A 24,497-nucleotide genomic window follows, 5' to 3' on the forward strand; every position below is an offset into this window, starting at 1 on the left:
ACAAGTTTAGAGCCATTTTGAAGAAATGTTCCATCTTTTTTATCTTGTTGGCCAGGTTTTAAGTCATTTTAGACCAGTCCTCAGCCATTTAGGGCATTAATCTGCAGTCTGAAGTAGACTAAACACAAATGATTGAACAGCCTTGGAAGAGGTCTGAGTGCGTTTTCCAATTTCCCATTTAGTCAAGTTACATTTAAAAATGTAAATTAAGGTGAACAGGCTCACTCAAAAGCAGTTTACAATCAAAATAAGCTGCCAAAAACTGAAATATTAAGGAATTAAAAGTTAAGTTCAGCATGTTTTTTCCATTTCTCCTCACTGATGTTTTGTGTTTTTGTGATTTATTTAAACAGAAATTACATTTTTTGGTTATCAAACTTTTCATATTTCCTTCACGTACTAAAAATCAGCTTCAAAACTCCAAAACTATCAGCCTGGGATGGTTTTTTTCCTCAGTCAGTGTGTACATCAGAGGAGGAAAAACATCACAGTGATTTAACTCTTCATCTTGCATCTGTGCATTCGTGCTCCTCTGCTACGAGCTGTCAATACCAGGAACAACCGAAGCAACAGGACTCTGCTGCGTCTACGATATATTACTTTTTCTCTCATTTCTGTTCCAAAAACATGTGCACAGGCGATCGATACCGCCAGGCAGGACGGGCTACGCCTCATCAATAACGGCAGCGTGCTTGGTGAGGATTCTTCACTGGCGTCTGGCTCGTATTTTAGCGGCCACCCTGTGACTAATAACCCACAGATAGCCAGACTCAGCTGCTAGGAGGAGGCAGGGGAAACACACTCGCTCGCTCAGGGAAAAAAAAAACACACAAAAGGACACGCTGCAGATAAACAAATGCAGCACCTATCTAGCGTTTAGCGGCGGCTCCCGTAAAAATAACACCGGGCGCCTCTGGCCAATTTACCAGACGGAACATTCCAATTTGACACAAAAGCCTCATAAGCATGCATCCTCACGCCACAAACACACACTCACTGCGACCACACACACTCTGATTAGCCGGCGTTAACACACATCTTCACGTGTTTGGATGAGATTCTGGACAGCGCTGTCGATGCAAATGCATCCAGTAACAGCGTCAGCAGCTCCTCTGTGTGTGCTTTGGCTTAAAAGTTGAGCAGATTCTGAGCAAAATAAGGAAGAACAGCTCACACTAAAGTCAAAAACACACCTCACAAGACGCCGTTATTCAAACCCTGCAGCTTTTCTTTGCAGCTATTGCAAATCTTGAATTTCCCTTGGGATTAATGATCTATCTGTCCATCCTTATCCAGCATGACGGCTACTAAACCACAGAAGAAGACGTAGCAGCAGAGTAGGATGAAGGTGTGGGCAGGTGTGGGAAAAACACCACCTTTCTGAAGTGTTGGAGTCAGAAAATTATTTTTTAAAAGTCCAGAAAGTGGAATTAGGAGCACAGGATTATCTGATTTTAAGTTGGTTTGGTGCAGAGATAATCATTCAACTGAGCCGTGAAGACGTTACAAGGCCACACCAGAAACAAATTACTGCTGTTGTTTTTGTCTCCAAAGGTTAAAGCTCATTAAAATGTGCTTTCTCTGTGAAAAATACTGAAGTTAGGCACAATGTAAAGCCACAGGTATTGTTTAAAGCTGTTATTTGATCAATTCTATGTGTAAAATGTGAGTTTCTGTTAAAAAAAGCTCTTAATTTAAACTCAATGTCACGTCACAAGTCTTGTTTAGAGTCTTTTAAAAGTCTATAACACTGATATTGTTCTGCAGGGTGCAAATAAAATCTCATGTGAAGTTAAAAATTATAGACAGAAGCTGCAAAAATCAAATTAGAAACAATAAGAAGCTCCATTTTGCAGCTCATGACACCCAAAAATGTCTTTATTTCAGTGCTGGTTGCATTGAATTTGAGTCGTTTCTATCATAAACTAACATTTCCTTTTTGCACATTTAGAATAAAACCTCAGCTGCACAGATGTATACAGCGGAGAGTGTAAATATTACCAGCGTTTGCAGCACGTTTCCTGATTCTCTTATCAGTGATCTACGTTCTCTGCTCTGCTCGTGGTTTCAGTGATCTCTTTACAAACTGATACACATCCAAACGAGAGGGAAATAATAAACAAAAATAAATAAAGAGCATCAGAGAGACATAATGTGTGTGAGTCCACGCAAACCGCCAGCAGTGGGAGAGAGAGAGAGGAGTGTCTGTCTGGCTTACCGAAGATATTTGTGGAATGTCCTTTCTTGGCGAGGGGCTTCAGCTCGTTGTGACCCCAGCCGTACTGTCTGTAGCTGTCCCACGCGTGTTTCATCATCTAGAAAACAACAAAACAACAAGAAAACACCGCGTTAGAAGAGGAGAAAGCATCCAAAAACTGTGTGACGACTGAGACTCAGAGCTCCGTAAAACAACGTCTAATTTGGCGACTTAATTTCTCTTCACATCGTTTGCATTTCGGCATAATGTGATGCAGCTGCTGTTGCTGCGATTAGTGAAGTTGTTACAGAAACACGCAAATAAATTCAGTGTTGGAACAGAAGCGTTTAATCATAGAGATGAAATTAAATGGACAAGGCCTTAATATTTGCAAAATTATGCATATCTGTAACAAATACAGACATTTTTATCTTTGTTTGGGCCTCCAAACCACTGATTTTTTTCAAAAAATTTGCTAAAATTTTTGTTTATATATTTCTATGAAGGCCTATAAACACTAAAATAGAAGTAGCAGCTTTATATATAGACACATATGTTAAGTTTACAACTTAATTTGTCATGTTTATCACAGCGTTTGTAGTCCGTTTGTGTTGTCGTATGTACAGAGATATGTACACGGGGGAAGATATTCAAATTAATTGGACAATGCCTCAATATTTAGCCTCTAAAGGGTGAAGTTCATCCAAACAATGGTAGAAAAATTGACAAAATGCTTCGCAAATTCCTAGAAAAAACCCAAAGTAAGGCTTAGACAACATACAAATGCATTAAACAGCATGTCAATGTACAAATCCATCTTTCTATTTGCTTTTCTTCAAGCACTGTGCTTACATTTTGCACATCTCTGTAACAAACATACTTTTGCAGCTACAGTTTAAAAGTCTGCAGAATCGCCAAAATTCTGAATCGAGCGGTCTTGCAGGTTTATTACAGCGTTTGTATCATTCTAAATCCTTCTTTGTGCACAAATATTTGGTAAAACGATGGTTGTGTGGACACAGAGTGAAAATAACTACATTTTTATCATTATTATGTGGACAAAGGCCTTAATAACTTGCCTCCAAATGATGAAAATAATCTATACAAGGGTAAAAAACAGAAAATGCTCCGCAAATTCCTAGAAAAAATACAAGACAAGGCTTAGATGACATACAAATGCAAAAAACAACATGTCACTGTTTAAAAATCCATCTTTGTCTGTGCCGTTCTTCAAACACTGTGTCTACATTTTGCACATAACTTCATCCGCCCTCCACTGTCTGTGCAGACGTTTGTCTAGCAGATGGAACAGAACAAGCCTCTGTTCTCCGGCTGCCAGCGATGGCTCGGCGAGGTAAGATGAGGCCTGACATGGAGGCTGATGCTGAAGAAGAGGAGCTTCAGGGCGAACACACACAGCCGGGGGAGGAAGGAGCGCAAGCTTTTAGTTTCAAACCTTTTGTTTTTCTTCCTCCTCAGCCCTCGCTCCAGTGCCACCGACAACCTCAGAAAAGCACGTTTCCGTCTATGTGGTCGCCTCAGTCGTCGTCTGGTTCTATAGATGTCTGTCGACCCTGTGATTCTGTCTCGTCCATCTGGCAGCGTTCATACCTGCCCATCTGCCAGCCTCTGTTAGCTTAGCATCTCTATGGGGCTGTTAGCGTAGCACCTCTACAGGGTTGCTAGCTTAGCGCCTCTACGGGGCTCTTAGTTTAGCATCTGCGGGGCTGTTAGCATGGCATCTCTACGGGACTGTTAGCTTAGCAACTCTATGGGGCAGTTAGCATGGCACCTCTACGGGGCTTTTAGCTTAGGATCTATACGGGGCTGGTAGCTCAGCATTTCTATGTAGCTGTTACCTTAGCATCTCTACAGGGTTGCTAGCTTAGCATTTCTACAGGCTACTAGCTTAGCATCTCTACGGGGCTGTTAGCTTAGCACCTCTACAAGGTTGCGAGCTTAGCACCTCTACGGGGGCCGTTAGCTTAGGATCTATATGGGGCTGGTAGCTTAGCATTTTTAAGTAGCTGTTAGCTTAGCACCTCTACAGGGTTGCTAGCTTAGCATCTCTACAGGGTTGCTAGCATACCATTTCTGCGTAGCTGCTAGGTTAGCATCTCTACGGGGCTGATAGCTTAGCATCTCTACAAGGTCATTAACTTGACATCTCTATGAGGCTGTTATTTTGATATCACTATGGGGTTGCTAGCTTAGCATCTGTACGGAGCCGATAGCTTAGCATCTTTACGAGACTGCTAGCTTGACATCTCTACGGGGCAGTTAGCTTAGCATCTCTACGGGGCAGTTAGCTTAGCATCTCTACGGGGCAGTTAGCTTAGCATCTCTACGGGGCCGTTAGCTTAGCATATCGATTCATAGATCATCCTGATGTTGACAAAATGACCAAAGTTGTCGTCGATGATGGGATCAGAACGAAAATCAGCTTTTTTTGTTAGTTTGGTTTCTATAAAATCAGGTGTTAATCAATTTTTTGAGATGTCCAGAATAAAGTGATTTTGAATAAATAACCTGATGGTAATCTTAATTTCCAGATGATTTTTTCTGGTTTTCATAATAGTTTTAAAGGTATTAAGCCTTTCAAACCTAGCCTAGCTTAGCTAGACTGTATTCCCGTTATAAGGGATATACGGGAATATGGGCTAGCCCTCCTCCATTGACACATTTTGACAGGTTTTCAAGCTCCGAGCAGATCAGACCGAACCAATCAGAGCACCAGAGGCGAGAGTTAACGATGCGACCGCAACAGAGCGAGGTTTCTCTCGTGCGCTTTCCTCTGTTTTGCACGGGCTGAATTTGTATTTAAAACCTCAACAAGAAGCAGCTCTTCAAGCTTTTCTTTTTAAAAAGGATGTATTTTTAATTCCGGCAGGCTGTACGATAGAATGCGTAATGCTGCCCTCCACTGTTGAAAGGGAGAGCTTAGATTTTCCTCAGGACCCCTGTACGGTGAAGGAAGCTGTTAAAACTACAAAACATCATGGCGGAAAGGCAATTGTTAGGTCGCTTAGTGATTGCGTCACACATGTGTTACGCTGATTGGCTCTCTCCAATTCAAGCTGTGATCGGTAGTCCCGCCTCTGGGCTCGATTTGGTTCAATGGAGCAGTTCCAGACTTACTTTATGTGTATTTGTAATATACAATATAAAGGCTGTCTGGTCCCCAGGCAATTTCAAACCCACTGGTGGACTTTTGGGCTGGATAAATTAACAATGATTACAAAAAAGTAGATTTTTTTTTATAAACCGAGACCTACACCCCTGCCTTTAAAGCAAACTGTCAACTTCACCAATCAGTTAAACTGGAATTACTGACAGCCTTTAATAAAAAAGTACGAAAAAATGCTACATATAATATATAACATGTCTTTCAACAGACTCAACTAATTTGACATATTTGTGCACAAAATATAAATTTCAATGAAATTGCTCTTGCATCAACTGAAGGTATGAATGTGCGTTCGTTTCTTGATAGTTGTCGATTTAGAGGATTTTTTTATTATCTCTGCATTTGTGCAAATAAAAAAAAATTCTACCAACTGCATTCAATAAGTCTATATATTTTGAATGAGCTGTACACACACTCCAATTGTGTTTCTATAGTGTTCTATAGAAGCTCTACGGAGTTTTAGGAATGTTTCATGGTGTATCATGTGGAGCGCCTCTTTTGATTTCATTGTACTTATGACAATGAAAATTTTCTATTCTGTATACTATCTCCAGGGAAAAAATAAAGGTTTTTAAATGGATTAAAATAGAATATCTGAACTGAAATCAGGTAAACAAACCTATTTTCCACTAAACTATCACTGTTCTTGTGCAACTTTTTCAAATTTTCTTCTATGTAGAGAGATCCCTAACAGCTCAGGATGAAAGAAAACAAAGGAACGACAGCCAACAACAACACTCCAGGAAGTAGCCTGGGGACGGTCTATATACTGGTTCCTCTGCCAGTTTCCCTGCATCAGTAGCCGTCTGCCTCGTGCCACTGTTTGGGGACGAGGATCCAGAAACCTCCTCCAACTTTCCCTCTCCTTGGAGCGGGCAGGCGGCCAAGCTAATAAAGACCAGGGCCAGGAGCTTCATTGTGTTCTTGGCCTCGTGGCTTTCCATGACGCACCGCGTGCACGCACCGAGGATTATAAATCAAATTAATACACACCGCGACACGGACAGCGCTCGCGTTGGCCGACTCCCCCCACTGATATGTGTTGATTGGATGCTTCATCAAACTTTGATTGGCCCATATGCCAAGGACAAGCGCTCCGCCGCGAGGTGCTCGCCGATGTTGACAAACTGCTTATTTAAAGGACCTTGGAATACTAATTGGGCATTAAGCCGCAAAGTTCTCTGATTGATTCTGACAGCTACTGCTTTTCCACCGCGGCATCTTGGGAGCCACATGGAAAAAAGGACGGAGGGGAAACTGGTTTGCATTGGCCCGAGTGACTGGTTGGTTTTATAATTAGAACAGAACCTCGTTAAGAAATGCCAGCAGGAGAAGCTCAACACCAAAACCAAACATTTCAGGAGCATTGAACCGGCATCAATCAGAATTTATATCAAAAAGGAGCAACATATTGCCAATAAAATGTAAATTTAAAGCACCAGAATGAAAATAATTGAGGATTAACTCACTATTTTTACCAGTTTTCTTAATTAGGATTCGATTTACTCAAGAATAATTGAGATTTCTGTTCTGGCGATGGGATCAGACCATTGTTTTTATTGTCTTTTTTTTAACTGATGTGAACTCAAAGTAGTTTCTAGATGTTTTTGCACTTTTTTTTACTGCAAAAAACAGCAAACCCATGACTACAAGCAGAGAAAACTAAAAAATGCCCTTCATGCATTCAACAAAGTTTCAATGCAAAAAAATACCAAATTTCTGCAACATTTTTCAAAGCAGCCTCAAGTGTTACCAATACTGGAAATTTTTATTTCTATTTTTTACAGTAAATATGATGAGGCTTAACTTTAATTTTAATATACAACATCACAGTACTATAACATTACATCCTGTGATATTCTTGGAACTTAGTTTAAGTTCTAAACTCAAAACAACAGAAATTCTTTAATATATTTCTATTTAATTTACAGATTTAATGAAATGGAATCAATGTGTAGAAAAACCCTCAAAAAGTCCGCAGTGCTACCAATACTGGAAAAAAACGATGACTATATATTATACATATTTTACTGCTTCAACAAACTAAATGTTTTTCTCTCTACTCTTCACAACAAATCTAGAAAGATGTTTCACCATGATGAATTTGTCTTCCAAAAACTTGCAGCTCTGTTCACTGTTTCTGAGCCATGCTGCATTTAATTTATTGATCTAGTCGGTTTAATTTCTATGTTCTGACCAGTTTCTGTCATTTTGAACAGGCTGCCTGGACATTTTTTTGGTTGTTTGGGGCAAATTTTTAGTAATTTTACCAAAATCGACAATCATTTTGAAGGGAAAAAAAGACAAATTTAGTCATTTTGAATATTTTTTTCCTCATTTTAGATACATTTATGCCATTTTGGCCAAATTTTTTAGACACTTTAAACATAAATATTTACAGTTTTAGAGCCTTGGTGAATGCATCTTCAACAGCTTGCTGCTGCGTTTACTGTTTTTCAGCCGTGTCGCATTTATTTTATTCATCCAGGATGTTCTAATGTTAATGAAATGGTCAGAAATAACAGAAAAAAGCAGATTTCTATCGAATAATGTAACACAAACTCTCTTTACAGCACGCATACTAATCATATTTACTGTCGAGTTTAATCGCCCCCTGAAGGTCCATTCTGAGCCGTAACAAAAACCCCAGAGTGCTCGAGACATTATCACCCAACTCTGATTAATCTCTTTTACCATCTGAACCGTTGTGAAATTCCTTTAAATTCTTCCATCTTCTTGTTTCAGAACCTTGAGGTACAATTCATAAGGAAGTGTTGTTTTTGCTGGAAACCAGGGAACAACTCATGGCTCACAGCAAAAAGGACATTTATTTAGAAAGACGAACATCAGTGACTGATTTCATAGTGTTGATAACAAATCAAAAGTCTGACTTTAGAGGTTATACGAGTCTTTCTTTTAAAAATGTTTTGCCCTGCAGCGCGCCACAAATTATGACTGAAGAAGCACAACAGAAGTCTCTGTAGAAAGTTTCTGGTCTTTAAACGGTTTCCAAGCCGGTAAGAAACGTTTCTTTGAAAACATCGCAGCTTCCATGAGACTAAAGCCACCAGTGACGAGAAAATATCAAAAAATTAGTTCAAGTATCCGGAGAAAAAGTACTCAAGTATCAACAGCTTGGTATAAATGAAGTATCAATAGCAAACGTGATGATTTATTATCAGCTAATGCAGCTAAAACTGTGTTTTATCAAGCGTTAAAGTATCTTCAAGTAGTATCAGCTTCATGTAGTTCAAGTATCTGAAGTAAAAGTATTTGGGATTTTTAGCTTTATGTAGGTTACTGTATTAAAAGTAAAAGCATACAGTATTAGTACTCAGTACTAAAAGTATACATGTACTGTGAACTTTGTGTAGTTTAAGCAGTAGTAGTAGAAGCAGACGGAACATTCCAATTTGACACAAAAAATCCAGTGAATTTTGCTGGATTTTGGTTGACTTTTTCCTGAATGTTCTTAAAGAATATATTAGAACTTTTACTGATATATATGGAATCACTTCAGATATTTTTAGGATTTTTGTGGAAGATTTTTATTAATTTTTGGAAAATGTTTTAGATTTTTTTAATTTCTATTTTTATTTCTTGTCAAATTGGGAATTTTTTATTTTAAACTTTTCAGGAATTTTCTTCCCAAAGATTTTGCAAATTTTTATAAATTTGGGGATTTTTTTCTGAATTTTTTGGACTTTTTTCAGACAAGGCAACAACATTTTTTGGTAAGGACAACAGGAGGGCTAAGACACCTAAGCTTGACAATCCTGGTAAAATAGAGCTTAAAATAAGTTTTCCCAGCCAATTTTAAGATCTCAATATTCTAATATCACATCTCATTTTAAGAAATCTTACCAAGCCATTGTTCATTTGTTCTCTTGGCAGATTTTTTTTCACTTATTTCAAGGTAAAAGTTCTCAGAAATAATTTTTTTTTCTTGTTCTGTAAGGGGCATTTTTTCCAGTGTAGCGCTGTGTGATGACGTATTCATCCGCTCTACTCGACAAATAGTTCCATGTAACCAGTTCCAACGTAACAACAAAGACGTGGTAAACCGAGGACCCCCTGTATAGTCCACCGATACTGAATATGGAGCTAGTTTTACGTCTTAACTTGCTCAGGCGAGATCTCTTTGCAGTTTGCACGTCAGGCATGGAAAGACGGAGCAAATGTGAAGAAATAGTAATGTTTTCAACCACAGTAACTTGTGCAGTAGCTACCTGTGCAGACAGAAGGGCCAACAGATCAGCGAATAATCCTCATTCACTCGCACAATGAGATCACAAGAGATGTCAACTCGCATATGCAACCACTTTGGTCGCAGTCTGGAGCCCTGAAAAGGTTTGTTTTTAGGTCGGTATCCCTTGAATGGCTTCACCACCACGTCTCCCACTGAGCTCCGTTTTATGGTGAAGTTCTGCAGTCGGTTAAACACACCCTGATGAGCGTATCTGGGAGGTTGGAGGATGAAGACGGCCTGCTCAACTCTGACAACTCAGCAAAGCAACACAAACACAGTCTGTTCTCTTATATCTCCTCTGTGGCAGCTGCTTTCTAAAGCAGGAATCACTTTATCCTCCACAAATGCACAATAAAAATGTTCAAAAATGCTTTTCTCTACCACTTGCATGACTTCCATACCTTTAAATTCATTATTCAGGACAGTAAAAAGCTGTTTTTAATTCTAAATCCCAACCTAAACAATGTGCAGTAGCGTGAACACTGTGTTCTGTCAATGAACCAGCAGCGTAGTTTCTTTAATTAAGCGTGTCATGGTGGTTTTTCTGTACAGTTTCATTTTATAGTCTAACTTGGGTCAGTCTTGCTGCTAGTTTTTACAAAGAAAGCTTCATTAGAACTTGTACTGATTTAATAAACAATCTTTTACAAATTTTTGCAATCCCTAAGGCACAAAGCTACCTCAAACATAGAAATAAAACCATTTATTTTGTATTTTTCTTTGCTGCAGACAGAAAACTGAGGATGACGCAAGGAGAAAAAGTTGTAGGAATGCTGGGAAAATGTTTGGCAATAAGAGAGAATATGTCAAATATTTCAGAGCAGGTTAGAAAAGCTTCATGACGCCATCCTCTGAATATTGGATGGTAGAATTTCTATTTCTGGGCGACCACGAGACACAAACAAGCCAGGAGAACATGTCTATGAATACGTACCCTTCTACTAAGCAGAACAGATGAACACTGTCTGATCTTTTATTGGATTTCTGGGTTTTTGTGGCAGCTGCTTGGTGAGGCTGGAACCATTGTGACCTCCAACAAATACATACAGTTAACAACACATTTTCAATACTTTTCTATCTTCCCTATGCATTAAAATCATTTTTTTAAATTCCAAATCCCACCTAAACTATCTCTAGTCATGTGAGCTCTCATATTCTGTCAATAAACACACTAGTTCCTTTAATTAAGTTTACCATGGCGTTTTGCCTACATAAAAGCTGAAATGAACATTTTTCATTCCATCTAAAACACCATTTCTGCTTCAGAGTTTTACAGTCTGACGGAGCCTGAGGCACAAACTGCTTCAAACGCACAACTAAAAACCATTTATTTTCTTAAAACACGGTGTTAAATGTGTTTCTTGTTCAGATGTTTTCTCTGCTGTAGACAGAAAACTGAAGATGATGCAAGGAGGAAAAGTTGTAGAAAATGTTTGGAAAGAAGAAAAAAATATGTCAGATACTTCAGAGCAGGTTAAAAAGCTTCACCTGAAGTCTACATGACAGCATAAAATGAATACTGGAAGGTAGAAGTTCAGCTTTTAAGGGAGAAGAACATGCAGATGAATACATATATAAGCTGGAATCACTGCAATCCTCCACTAGTTTATGTAAGATATACTTTTGAGAACAAATTTCTGTACTTTTTGGATCTGCTCAGTGTATTTTTATGTATTAGGTTTGCTGTAAAATACGTGTTTTTGATTCCAAATCCCAATCTAAACTATTTCTACTGATATGGGCTCATACACACGTGGACAAAATTGTTGGTACCCCTCAGTTAAAGAAGGAAAAACCCACAATTCTCACTGAAATCACTTGAAACTCACAAAAGTAACAATAAATAAAAATTTATTGAAAATTAAATAATCAAAAACAGCCATTACTTTTGAATTGTTGATTAACATAATTATTTAAAAAAACAAACTAATGAAATAGGGCTGGACAAAAATGATGGTACCTCTATAAAAGATTGAAAACTATTTGACCAGAGTGACATGATTAACTCAGGTGTGTCATTTAATTGACATCACAGGTGTTTCCAAACTCATAATCAGTCAGTCTGCCTATTTAAAGGGAGACAAGTAGTCACCCTGCTGTTTGGTGAAAAGGTGTGTACCACACTGAACATGGACAACAGAAAGCGAAGGAGAGAATTGTCCCAGGACATCCGAAAAAAAATGATAGACAAACATCTTAAAGGTAAAGGCTATAAGACCATCTCTAAACAGCTTGAAGTTCCTGTGACAACAGTGGCTCATATTATTCAGAAGTTCAAGACCCACGGGACAGTAGCCAACCTCCCTGGACGTGGCCGCAAGAGGAAAATTGATGACAAATTGAAGAGACGGATCGTTGGAATTGTATCCAAAGAGCCCAGAGCAACCTCCAAAGAAATTAAAGGTGAACTCCAAGGCCAAGGTACATCAGTGTCAGATCGCACCATTCGTCGTTGTTTGAGCCAAAGTGGACTTCATGGGAGACGACCAAGGAGGACACCACTGCTGAAAAAAACTCATAAAAAAGCCAGACTGGAATTTGCAAAAATGCATGTTGACAAGCCACAAAGCTTCTGGGAGAATGTCCTTTGGACAGATGAGACCAAACTGGAGCTTTTTGGTAAGGCACATCAACTCTATGTTCATAGACTCAAAAACCAAGCATACGAAGAAAAGAACACTGTCCCTACGGTGAAACATGGAGGAGGCTCAGTAATGTTTTGGGGCTGCTTTGCTGCATCTGGCACAGGGTGTCTTGAAAGTGTGCAAGGTACGATGAAATCTGAAGACTATCAAGGCATTCTGGAGAGAAATGTGCTGCCTAGTGTCAGAAAGCTTGGTCTCAGTCGCAGGTCATGGGTCTTCCAACAGGACAACGATCCAAAACACACAGCCAAAAACACCCAAGAATGGCTGAGAGAAAAGCGTTGGACTATTCTAAAGTGGCCTTCTATGAGCCCAGATCTGAATCCCATTGAACATATGTGGAAGGAGCTGAAACATGCCATTTGGAGAAGACACCCATCAAACCTGAGACAACTGGAGCTGTTTGCTCATGAGGAGTGGGCCAAAATACCTGTTGACAGCTGCAGAACGCTCATTGACAAATACAGAAATCGTTTAATTGCAGTGATTGCCTCAAAAGGTTGTGCAACTAAATATTAAGTTATGGGTACCATCATTTTTGTCCAGCCCTATTTCATTAGTTTGTTTTTTTAAATAATTATGTTAATCAACAATTCAAAAGTGATGGCTGTTTTTGATTATTTAATTTTCAATAATTTTTTATTTATTGTTACTTTTGTGAGTTTCAAGTGATTTCAGTGAGAATTGTGGGTTTTTCCTTCTTTAACTGAGGGGTACCAACAATTTTGTCCACGTGTGTATATTCTGTTAATAAACAGGCATTCTAGTTTCTTTAATTCAGTTTGCGACGGTGTTTTGAATATACAAAAGCTTTTTTTTATGTAAAGCACCACGTGTAAAGCTTTACAGTCTGACTTGGAGCATTAAAATAAAAACTCCCTCATTAGTACTCGTCCTGATTTACTGAACAAAACACTACGTCCAATTCCTGAGTCACAAACGACTACAAGTGCAGAAATAAAAAACATTTATTTTGTTAAAAATGGTGTCAAATGTGTTTCTATTGCACTGTTTTCTCTGCTGCAGAGAGAAAACTGAAGTTTTGTCGTTTTGTTTATGAGGGTCCAATGCCGATGCAAATTTCTGTAATTTTGTTTTAAATGAAATGAAATTAATCTAAGCTTTTATTTAATTATATTTAAATAAATCTACAATTGCATTTAAAATTAGAGCATAAGACATGGACATTCTTGCATATGTTTTTATTTTATACACAGGACTCAGAGTAGGGATCAGCAGATCTGGGTTTTATTTGCTGTTGTCGTTTTGTTTAGATTATGGCGGACCGATACTAATTTTATATTAAAAAAAATAATCAAAGTTAGTATTTTAATTTTATTTTTTCTTATTATATTAAATTTTATGTAGTAATTTTTAATCTAGTAATTTTTATTTTAGTTAATTTAATTTTGTTTATTTGTTGTTGTTGTTTTGTTCAGTTCATGGACGACCGATAATTTTTAAATTTTTTTAAAATATAAGTTTCCATTTTATATTAAATTTTATTTTAGTTCACTGAATTTTATTTTATTTAACTTAATTTTCTTAGATTTTATTTTATTTAACAAAACAATAATTAATTGAATTATTTTTTATCCGATAACCAATATTTGGACGCGATACACATGACTGATGTAATGTTTTCACAGCATGTGAGAGCTGAGAGGCTGTCATTCAGAACTACATTTCTTTATTAATAGGAGTGAATAGAACTGAATACGAAAAATAAAAACAGAAGTGAATAAATTATCTGTTAATTTGGGGTCGACTGACAAAAATGTTTCCAAAATTACTGGAAATTAGATGAAATGACTAAAAATTCTCTAAAACGACTCAGATTATTGTCAGAATGGTTAAAGAATTGTCAAAAATGACTAAATCTGTCAAAAATGATTCCAAAGTGATTCAAAATTCTCCATAATGATTACAAGCTTTTTCAAAGTGACTCAAAAGAATCTTCAGACAGAAAACTGAAGATGATGCAAGGAGGAAAGGTTGTAGAAATGCAAACAGCTTAAAATAAGAAAAAAAAGATGTCAAATATTTCAGAGCAGGTCAAAAAAGCTTCACCTAAAGTCTACAAGAATCTGAACACTGGATGGTAGAATTTCTATTCTCTGTCCGCTGCCAGAGACGACCTTCTGTGATCTGTGGCTTTTTTCCTGCCTATGAATATGCACTCTGATATTCACGGACGTCTTCTGTTCTCAGTCTGCAGGATGAAGGAATGAATGAATGAACACATTAGCTGACGTTGGCCTCACCTAATGGATGCATTTTCATTTTAATTCTGGGGTCAGGTCATTTCTAATGTGTGGAAGCAGTTCAGACATAAACTCACAATCACACATAATATCTGAGAGCAGCTCAATAAATCAGGCCTGAGAGGATTGAGGAAACTCTCCATGTTTATTAGCGCCTCTCTGCTGCTGCTTCCTCAGCGGTGTGTTTCCACTGTAAACTTACTCATCATGCTACATTATACACTGGAGCTCACTTCAGAGCTCGCTGGCGGCCCAGAGGTGGCCTGCTGTTATTAAGGTCAGAGTCTGAGGCAGATTAAAAAGCTCTCCTCCCTCCTTTTCACCATCGTCTCCAACGTGGTGCTTTCTGTCGTTTCTCCTTTGATGAATTTATTCAACCTGCCCTCCATGAGAGTCGTTTGTGTTTAGGAGCTTCAAAAAAGGAGATAAAGGTTCAGATTGAGTTTAGAAATGTACATATGTGTGTGTTTGGCATGTTTTTAATTATTTTTTAAGAATCTCTAAAAGAAATTGTAAATTAGTGCAAAGGACATGGCGTTCTTACATGTTTTGTTTTTTTAATAAACAGGATTCAGACTAAAGTCAGTATCAGTAGAGATGAAATTTGTTGTTGTCGTTTTGCATTGTGTTGTTTTGTTTGAGGGTCTAATGCCGATGCAGATTTTTTGGAAATGTACACAAATTCATCCAGAATGACTCACACTTGTCCAAAATGTTTAAAAATTAGTCTGAAATGACTCAAAATGTGTCCAAAATAATGAAAAATCTGTACAAAAATACTCAAAATTAGTCCAAAGATGATTACAATTTTCCCAAAATGACACAAATGTTGTCAAGATGCCCCTAAATTACTCCAAAGTAACCAAACTTATTCAAAATGCTAAAAATAAAATGTCTAAAATGACTGAAAACGCATCAAAAATAACGCAGAAGTTGTCTCAAATGATTGAAATTCAGACACTCAGACACCCTGGTCCCTCATCCAACACAAAAACACAACTACACACAGAAGCATTCAGAAATCCCTTTTTCTAACCAGCTGCTCCAACCAAAGGTCGTCACTTTTGCAATTATTTGAAGGAGAGAAAAAAAGATCAGCTTAGCTCCCTGCAGATCACAATGACGAGCTCTGGGAGGCTTTTTGGGAGTGGAGCTGGAGTTATGAGCTGCTGACTGACCTCCAGAGTCAGTTTGACTGATTTAACGCCGCCGTCCGTCCGCCCTCATCTCTCTCATCTCCTTCCAGCTCCGTGGACGGAAGCTCTTCCTATCCGGAGCTCAGCGGCAGGCCTTACAGAAGATGCACGAGGGTGGCCAGGCTGTGACATTTGAATCGCTCCTCGCAGTAAATACATTCATGGCACTTAAGCGCAGGGTGGCAATAAATTCTCCATGAAATTGAGGCGGTAAAAGAGTCCAGATAGGCTGCCTTTAAATGGGCTCTGAGGCCAAGAGCTCCAGAGATGGAGGGATCACAATAACCGCTCTCATCCTGACGTCAGCTCTGACAACAAGCAGGTCCACAAAGCCGTTTTAGTAAATTCTTTATTGATACGGTAATTTTAATTGTTATTTCACTTATGTCTACGTGTTAGGATGTTCAGAAAGGTTACAGAGCCTTAATCAAAGGCACAACGGGGCTGACAAAATAGACAGCCAGACTTGTTAAAATCTAAAGGTTAATCTAAAATGACAAACTGAAATGCTTCAAAATTAGTTTAAAATGACTAAAAATGAGTTCGGAATCATGTAAAACTTGAACAAAATGACTCAAAATTAGTCCACAATTACTAAAACTTTCCCAAAATGACACATATCTTGTCAAGATTTACACAAATTAGTCCAAAATGACTAAAATTTGTCCACAATGCTTAAAAATGAGTCTAAAATGACACAAAATGCATCCAAAATAACACTAAATCTTTACAAAATTTGTCCAAAATGACACAAATCTTGTCCAAAATGCTAAACAATGTGTCGAAAATGACTGAAAATGCATCAAAGATAATGCAAAAACTGTAGAAAAGCACAAAAAATTTGCCAAAAATGATTCAAATCTTGTCAAAAACGACTCAAAATTAGTCCAAAGTGACTCAAAATATTGCAAAATCTGCGGAAAAGTATTCAAAATTAGTTCAAAATGACTAAAACTTGTCCACAATGATTTCAAATGTGTCCAAACTAATGCAAAATCCGTACAAAATTACTCTGAAGACTAAAAACTTGTCCAAAAATACCCAAAATGTCAGAAATGAGTTCAAATTACACAAAGGTGTCCAAAATGCATAAACATTATTATCAAATGACTCTAAATGTGTCCAAAATTAGCTCAAAATAACTCAAATCTTGTCAAAAATTACACTAATTAGCGCAAAATGACTAAAACTTGTCCGAAATGCTTTAAAATGTGTCCAAACTAATGAAAAATCTGGACAAAATTCACCCAAAATGACTGAAATCTTGTCAAAAACGAGTTAAATTTGGTCTTTCTGATGCAATACCAGTTTAACCAATGGACAGGAAGTTGACATTAAACAAAAACACAGATGAAGAAAACAACATTTAACTTACTATAAATAGATTTAATGATGATAACATCTGCAAGTACATCACAGGGGAATCTTAACAGGAAGGAAATTATCTTTAGTCAAAACACATGTTTTTTATGACAAATCTTTTAAATCTCTACTTTTCCTTAATTCATTAATGATCATTTAGATTTCATTCATCAATAACTTCACATTTTCTTGCACTGTACTCTTAATCCCTTCATCATTTTCAGCAGATGACATCGAGCAGTTTGGGTTCAGAGTGTTTCTGAATCATTGCTTTTTTTTTCCCTGTAAATTTGCTGTGGGAGAAAGCTCCTGGCATGGTAACTGCTGAGTCACGGAGCTGCTCAGGTTTAAAGGTGCAGAGAGTGATTGTAACATCTCTGAGCCGCTCTGTTTGCTGTGACTACAAAGCGCCTCAGACTGAACCAAACATTCACATTCCAGCGATTTCTGCTCACGCTGGAGCACAGAAAGTGACGTTGAACGTTAAATAAGCTCCCCAGATGAACATCTTTCTGCAGAATCACAGCATTCATCCATAAATACAACACTTTATTTAATAAAGTGGAGTGTGTTCCTATTAAAAAATAACTGAACTCATGTGTTCTGGTTAGAAACAGGAGCAGTGTGTCTGCAGAGTGCACTGAGGTCCATGAACACTCCGCAGTAAGCACACTGCACCACAACGAGCACTTAGCTGATGGCCTCCATCCTCGATCTGTTCGCTCAATCATTGATTTAAATCTGGCATGATGAGTCCGACTGGCACCATCACAAAACGCTGACAAATGTGAACCGCCGCCGTAAAGCACAATGCATTAAATATGTATATTATCCAGCAGATTACACATTCTGTAGAGAGGTTCAGCAGAAAACTACCGTTCTACTTCAACAGTTTCACCTGAAAAGTTGGTCAGTTATTGAAATAAACACAAAACAGACAATCAGATCTGTTAAAATCTTATTACTCCAAAATGACTACAACTTTAAAGCAAAATGCATAAAAATGTGTCTAAAATGACACAAAGTACACGCAAAAGCATGCACATGTCAAAAACGGCTGAAAATGAAGATGAAATGATTAAATTCTTGTCAAAAGTTATTAAAAATCTGTCAATGCTGTGAAATTTAAACTAATTTGCAGAAAACTTTAATATTTCAGAACAAAGACATAATGTGAGCTATGACGACGTGTTGCAGGTTTAATATTCTTTCACTACCATTTCTATCCCCCAAAGTTTAAAAAGTTGTTATTACCGTTCACAGAACCAAGAAGTAGCTGCGACTGCGACACAATAAAACACTCCAAACGACAGCCGAGAGGAAGGTTAAACTGTGAGGCAGCGAGGTGGAAGTGTTGTGTTTGTGATTACAGCCGCCTCCAGAGGCCGACTCTGGTTTCACCGTTTCTGATTGCTCATGCAGAGTTCTTTGAGTTCTGTCAAGAGAAGTGCTGAGGACTCATTTTAAATTAATTTTATTTACACAGAACAAACTCAACGTCATCAAACTCAAGATCTACCTTTATAGTGGAGGTTATGATTGATTGGATACATTTTATTTATTAGTCTTAGTAGAATTTTTTTGATTCCTCTATTTATTTACATATTTAGTCGATTAACTGTATTGTTTTTTACTGTATTTTTTTTGTGTTTTCATGAAATCTGATTAATATTTTGCCCTTGACCTATGCCTAAATATTTTTTATTTTACATTTCTATTTTATGTTTTTTAATGCATTTTATCTCTTATTTTAGTTTATTTTATTTTTTATTTTAAATTAAATTTTATTTTATTTCATTTTAGTTTTGGTGTCATGTTTATTGTATTTAATATTTACTTAGTTATTTTGTATTTTATAGTGCAATGTATTTTTATTTTATTTTACATCTTATTTGGCTTTATTTTTTGTATTTTATTGTATGTATTGTATTTTAATTGTACTATGTTTCATTTTATTTTTTTGCCTTATTTTATTTTGATAGTCTTATTTTTTATTTAATTTTTGAATTTTATTTTACAATAAATTGTAATTTTTTATATATTTCATACTTTGTACTTTTTTTAACTTTTCAAATCTCTACTCAAATTCTATTTATGCTTTGCTTGTTTGATCATTTATATTTATACTTAGTCATAAAGGCTTAATATTAATTTTATTTTTTAACTGCTAACCTAATTTATGTTATTTTATTATATTTAATTTGCTATTTTTTATTTTAAAGTATATTGTACATTTTAATTTTTAAAATATTTTTAAAATATTTTTAAATCTCTATGCTACTGTATTTGATTCATTGTTACATTTTTCAAATCTTTTAATCTCTGTTTATATTCTTTTTTTTATTAGTTTCATTGCATATGGAAACATTACTTCTGATAACATTCTCCCAGTTTATCAGCCCGTGGTTTTTTTAGTCTTGTTTTTAACATGTTGAGGATATTGCTTGAAATTTTCTGTTGCATTTTTATTTACTTCATCTGTAAAGCATTTCATATGTATGAAAAGTGCTGCATAAATAAATTCTAATTGATTCTTTAATTTTAATTGATTTTAAGGCCCTTTCCATTGCAAAGCCAAGCACATATATTATCATAGAAAGAAGCCCAACAATCCCCTGGGGCTGGTGAGGAGGATGGAAATCCAGTCTCCTACTTTGCTCTTTAGCCAATTCAGCAGATTCATAAATGTCAGACAGCCAAGTTAATGAAAGCAAAATGTTTTCTGCCATTTCTGCAGCGTGATCTATGATGCCCTTTCCTTCTTTCCGTTGTCCGTCTCCCACAGTTAAAATGGTAAAAGCTGGTCATCCTATTAGTTCACGCTTACACAGGAGGCCTTTCTTAGCAAACAGAATAGAAAAAGCAGTGCCAGTTTAGGTTTCCTTGGCTTCGTCTGGCCTTTTCTGTTGCACTAGAGGCTGGAAAAGAAGCAGATCTGTGGACAGAGCTGTTCTAGTCTAACTTGTCCGACGTCGGCTTCAATGTCGGCCTCCCTCCATCACCTGAGCTCTAATTGGTGAGGCTCATTATGTCCTGTGGTTAAAGAAGCTCTCTGCCTGACACCCCATAAAGGACTGCTTCAGTAAAAGAAAGCTAAACACTTCCACGAGACGTCCCAGCATCAGTTCTAACCATGATTTAATATTATATACTGTGGTGTATGATTAAACTTTACTTACTGCGCACACACTGTGGGATCAAACCAAACAACGCCAACGTGTTTTAGCTGAGAATAATCACAACGTTTCATCTAAAAGATCCCACATGGTGACAAAGCTTTTTATTTTTCTTTGGCATGTTTTATAACGTTGAAGTTCAGGTAAAAATATAAAGATAGTTACTACTGAGATTCCTCTAGTCCTGCATCAGTGAGATAAACGGCAAGCTTTACAAACCAGTAAGACTTCTAATCAAACTGACCCGTTTCAAAGTTTGAAAATGTGGACAAAAAATATTTTCAGTGTGAAAATGTTCAGCATTTTTGGGGAATTTTTGAACATTATTTGGGGGGAAAAAAATGTTTCTTGAAGAATATTCACAACAAAATCAACTAAAATCCAGCAAATTTGCTGGATTTTGGTTGATTTTGTTGTGAATGTTCTTAACCCTTTAAGCTGCAGTCAATTCCAGCCGTTTTCAGTACAAAAAAAATCGCTAATATTCTATTTTTAAATTAAAAAATGACGAAAAATACAGGGAATATTGGACGCGCATCGCGAGGTGCATTTCCTTAAAAACGACCGATTCGGGGATTTTATACCGACTTCAGGACATGTTTTGGACAAAATAGTTTACTGGCTTGTGTCGTCTGGATGTAAAAGGTTGGATTATGGCCGTTTTTTGTGGAATATTTTCATCTGTGTGTAATAATGAACCCGGAAATGTGAGTCGCGCTGTGTACGTTGAAGCCGTGTATAGAGAACGGATGGATGAATATTCGTTTCTGTTGGACAAATGTGTTTTTCTCACCCGCTGTGGTAATCACATCTGAAAGTGGTTTATACCGGCGGATTCATGAGAATCTAAGCTTTCCATCGGCGTATAGTGTTTGTATAATCGTGTTTGCAGCCGTCAGACATTCTTGAAAATCCTATGCAAATTAGTAGGTGTACCGCCGGCGGTACACTGAAGTTTAAGGGGTTAAAGAAAATATTAGAGGTTTTACTGACATATATGTAATCACTTTAGATATTTTTGGGATTTTCTGGAAGATTTTTACTCATTTTTTTAAAATATTTCCAAAAACTGTCTTGCCAAATTTGGGGATTATTTAAAATATAATTTTTTAAGGGAAGCTTTTAATTGTCTTCCTGAAGGTTTTGCAAATTTTCAAAAATTGGGGAATTTTTTATTATTATTTTTTTGCTGAATTCTGGGATTTTTTTTTTTCAGACATTTGGGTCCTGTAAATGAAGACAACAGGAGGGTGTTTTCATGTTGTCTATTGTGCTTAAATACAACCTAAACACAGCCATTGTCAGTCCTGTACATCTGTTAGCTTCTCTCCTGCTCTCTGTGCTCACATACACTGTATTTTAATACAGCCAAATTCCCAGTAAAGCTGGTTTTAGTTCTGTTTCTGATTGAAGGCAGTTATAGGTATTCTTGCCACCCAGCTTTACAAACCAGTCCTAGTCTACCATGTTTATTTACTTTCTATAGCTGCTAACTTTTTTCACAACTATTGATTTTATAACTGCAATAAACCACAGAAACTCAACATACAGAATATAAATACAACCACTGTGCTGTGATATTAACATGAGCACCGAGGAGTTAAAACCAGTGACGCTAGAATAAACCATCTCCGTAGGATTTTGAGCTTAAAAACTCTGACACTTTCATTAATTTGCTGGAAAAAGGGGCCCAGCCCTTTAATATTTCAGCGCTTGAGAATGTTTAATAGAAAGAAGGCTCGCGTCACATTCACACGTCTTATTGGAGGCATTGATGCTGAAGAGGCGACCACATTACAGCTCCTCATTACTGTTAAACGTGTGAGCAAAAATAACCCACCCGCTAATGGAGTAGAAACGCAGCACTCGAGATGAGGACGGGTACTAGAGTTGATGCGCATTATTACTGTGACTGCTTTACTGTTGACTGAAATTCATGGTTTTTATTTAAGGGTTATCGTCTTGTTGCGTTGGATCGCATGAAACGTCGCTAAAGTCAGACACGAGCTGCAACAGAATATTCTAGTAACCCTAGACTGGTGAAGTAACTGAGAAAGCCTCTGAAAGGAAACACTATGAGAAGAGATGGGGAAGGAAAGAGGATCACTTCTTTTGAGGCAACTTTAGATTTAGGGAAGGGGTTGGAGAAAGATAGGGTTTCATAAGGTAAACCAAACAAATCAGGGTTATACATGGATCAAGAGAAAATCTACAGGAGCAAAAGGGTCGAAATTACATATCTACATGCAAGTTTTCTATAATTAATTTAGTTTGAGCAAAAAATGAGTTTCAAAAGACTGCAGAACACATGATCACGTCAGTTTTACTAAAAGTACAACAACTTTGTGGCAGTGTGTTTGAGGAATCTTTCTCGGTTTCGCTCGTTCTCTCATAACTTTTGCTCCATATCTCTTCGGGGAATACACATCCATCTCTGGACAGTCAAGAAAGCAGAAAGAAATATTGCTCTAAAGCAGAAATAACTCTTCTGGTCACCGGTGATGTGGTTTATTGTGGTAACACTCCAGGTAATAACTGAAAACCTCCAGTTGTTCCAGTAGGATTCCAAAATGTTCACCTCGATATTCTGCCAAATTCAAATAATTTATTTTTGTTGGAGTTTGTATTTAAAGTGACACACCAAAACTTTTAAAACTGACTGACTTTGTAGTTTTATTAGTAACATTGGATTTTATTTAAATGTAATTACAAGCAATGACTCACCGTCCTAAAGGTTAGTGCAAATACTCAGAATTATATTTAGAAGAAGAAGCCTGTGTTCTCTAAAACCTGGCTGACTTTAGCAAAAAAAATTAGCTAAATAAGTCTTTGTCTTGTGGACAACTTATGATTTCAATCGACTTTTTTCTGTCCATACGGAGTTCAGACAAAACTCGATTTAAGAGTAGTTTTCTTGAATGAAGCTAGACTCCTTTACCTAGTAATACTTATTAAAATGAATAGAGAATTAGAAATAAGTATTGATAATGATATTAAAAAAAACAAACTGTTGGTATATTTGCTTTTTTGTTGAATAGGAAAACTCGCAAGTGTGTAGTTTCGCTAACAACAAAGTTTAACTCCATGGGTACAAGACTTTGTGTCTCAAAATTAAGTTTGAAAAGGTACAGATATTCAAAAATTCAAGGACTTGACAGTTACACATTATCAGATATTATGTTTTAAATGAGAAATTAAAAGTGTAAAGCGTTATTTGCATGTTTCATTAGATCAGTATAACCCTCAAAGCCAGACAGATGCAATTTGCATCAAGATTTACTTAATTTCTTCTCAGCTGAAAAGCATAACAACTATTTATTCCAGTCCTGTAAAGTGTATATCAAGTAAAAACACACAAATTGGTATTTCTAGCAAGTCTAGTTTCTTGTCCAATTCAGTGTTTTTGAATTTCTATTCAAACTGAATTATAGTTACAGTCTACATAAAGCTCCATTATTAATGTTTGAACTCTTCATTGCAAAAATATGTGGCAGAATCACAAGAAAGAGCGAATCCATGGCTTGGTAATGATCTTCTTTTTCATTTATCTCATTAAGTGATGTAATCCCATCATAAAGACGCATTAAACGACCATTAAAGTACGATCAATATTTATTTCTTCGCCCATTTTCTCTTTTAAATAACTCAAAAGTCCCTGTCGTTTCATGATACACCACACAACATAAATTGCAGAATTTCACCTTTCTGATGATATCAGTTGTTTTTATGTGTGACAAAGTGTTGTTGAATAATCTGGTTTGGAAATTACCAAATATTTCTGCATTATCACCAACACAGGGCTGACGGTGAATTCTACTTTGTGTCTAAACCAAACACCTACTCATGTATTTGCGTTTCATTTTAATCATGTCAAAGTAGCAGTCAGAAGACATGAGAATATAAATCGCAGTGTTTTATACTGCATAATATTCAAATAAAGGTGTTTCCTATGGTTAATAATTAGTTTTCTCTAAAACAAATGTAGGAAAAGACATTTAGCGCTGCACTTAGCAAAGCTTTTCTCTGGTCTTCTGTCATATTTACTTTTTTTTGTATTTTTTCATTACATCGCCCACTTCTATGCTGATATATGGAACCGTGTATATTATACAGGAGGTCCTCGGTTTACGATGTCCTCGACCTACAGCGTTTCGCCATTACGTCAGAACTGGTTACATGGAACTAGATGGCGAGCAGAGCAGATGAATACATCGTCACGTT

At 36.8% G+C, this 24,497-nt stretch overlaps 1 protein-coding gene across 3 annotated transcripts in view; it reads right to left on the bottom strand.

Moving 5' to 3' along the window:
* man1a2 (mannosidase, alpha, class 1A, member 2) overlaps positions 1-24,497 on the bottom strand; it is a 207,278-nt gene that overhangs the window by 130,701 nt on the left and 52,080 nt on the right. For all 3 annotated transcript variants that reach the window (XM_051959126.1, XM_051959128.1, XM_051959127.1), the window contains exon 4: positions 2,219-2,315. In XM_051959126.1, coding sequence (XP_051815086.1) covers positions 2,219-2,315 — 97 coding nt within the window. The remainder of the gene's footprint in view (positions 1-2,218; positions 2,316-24,497) is intronic.

This window comes from Acanthochromis polyacanthus, chromosome 14 (genome assembly GCF_021347895.1).
Source record: "Acanthochromis polyacanthus isolate Apoly-LR-REF ecotype Palm Island chromosome 14, KAUST_Apoly_ChrSc, whole genome shotgun sequence".
Classification (NCBI taxonomy): domain Eukaryota; kingdom Metazoa; phylum Chordata; class Actinopteri; family Pomacentridae; genus Acanthochromis; species Acanthochromis polyacanthus.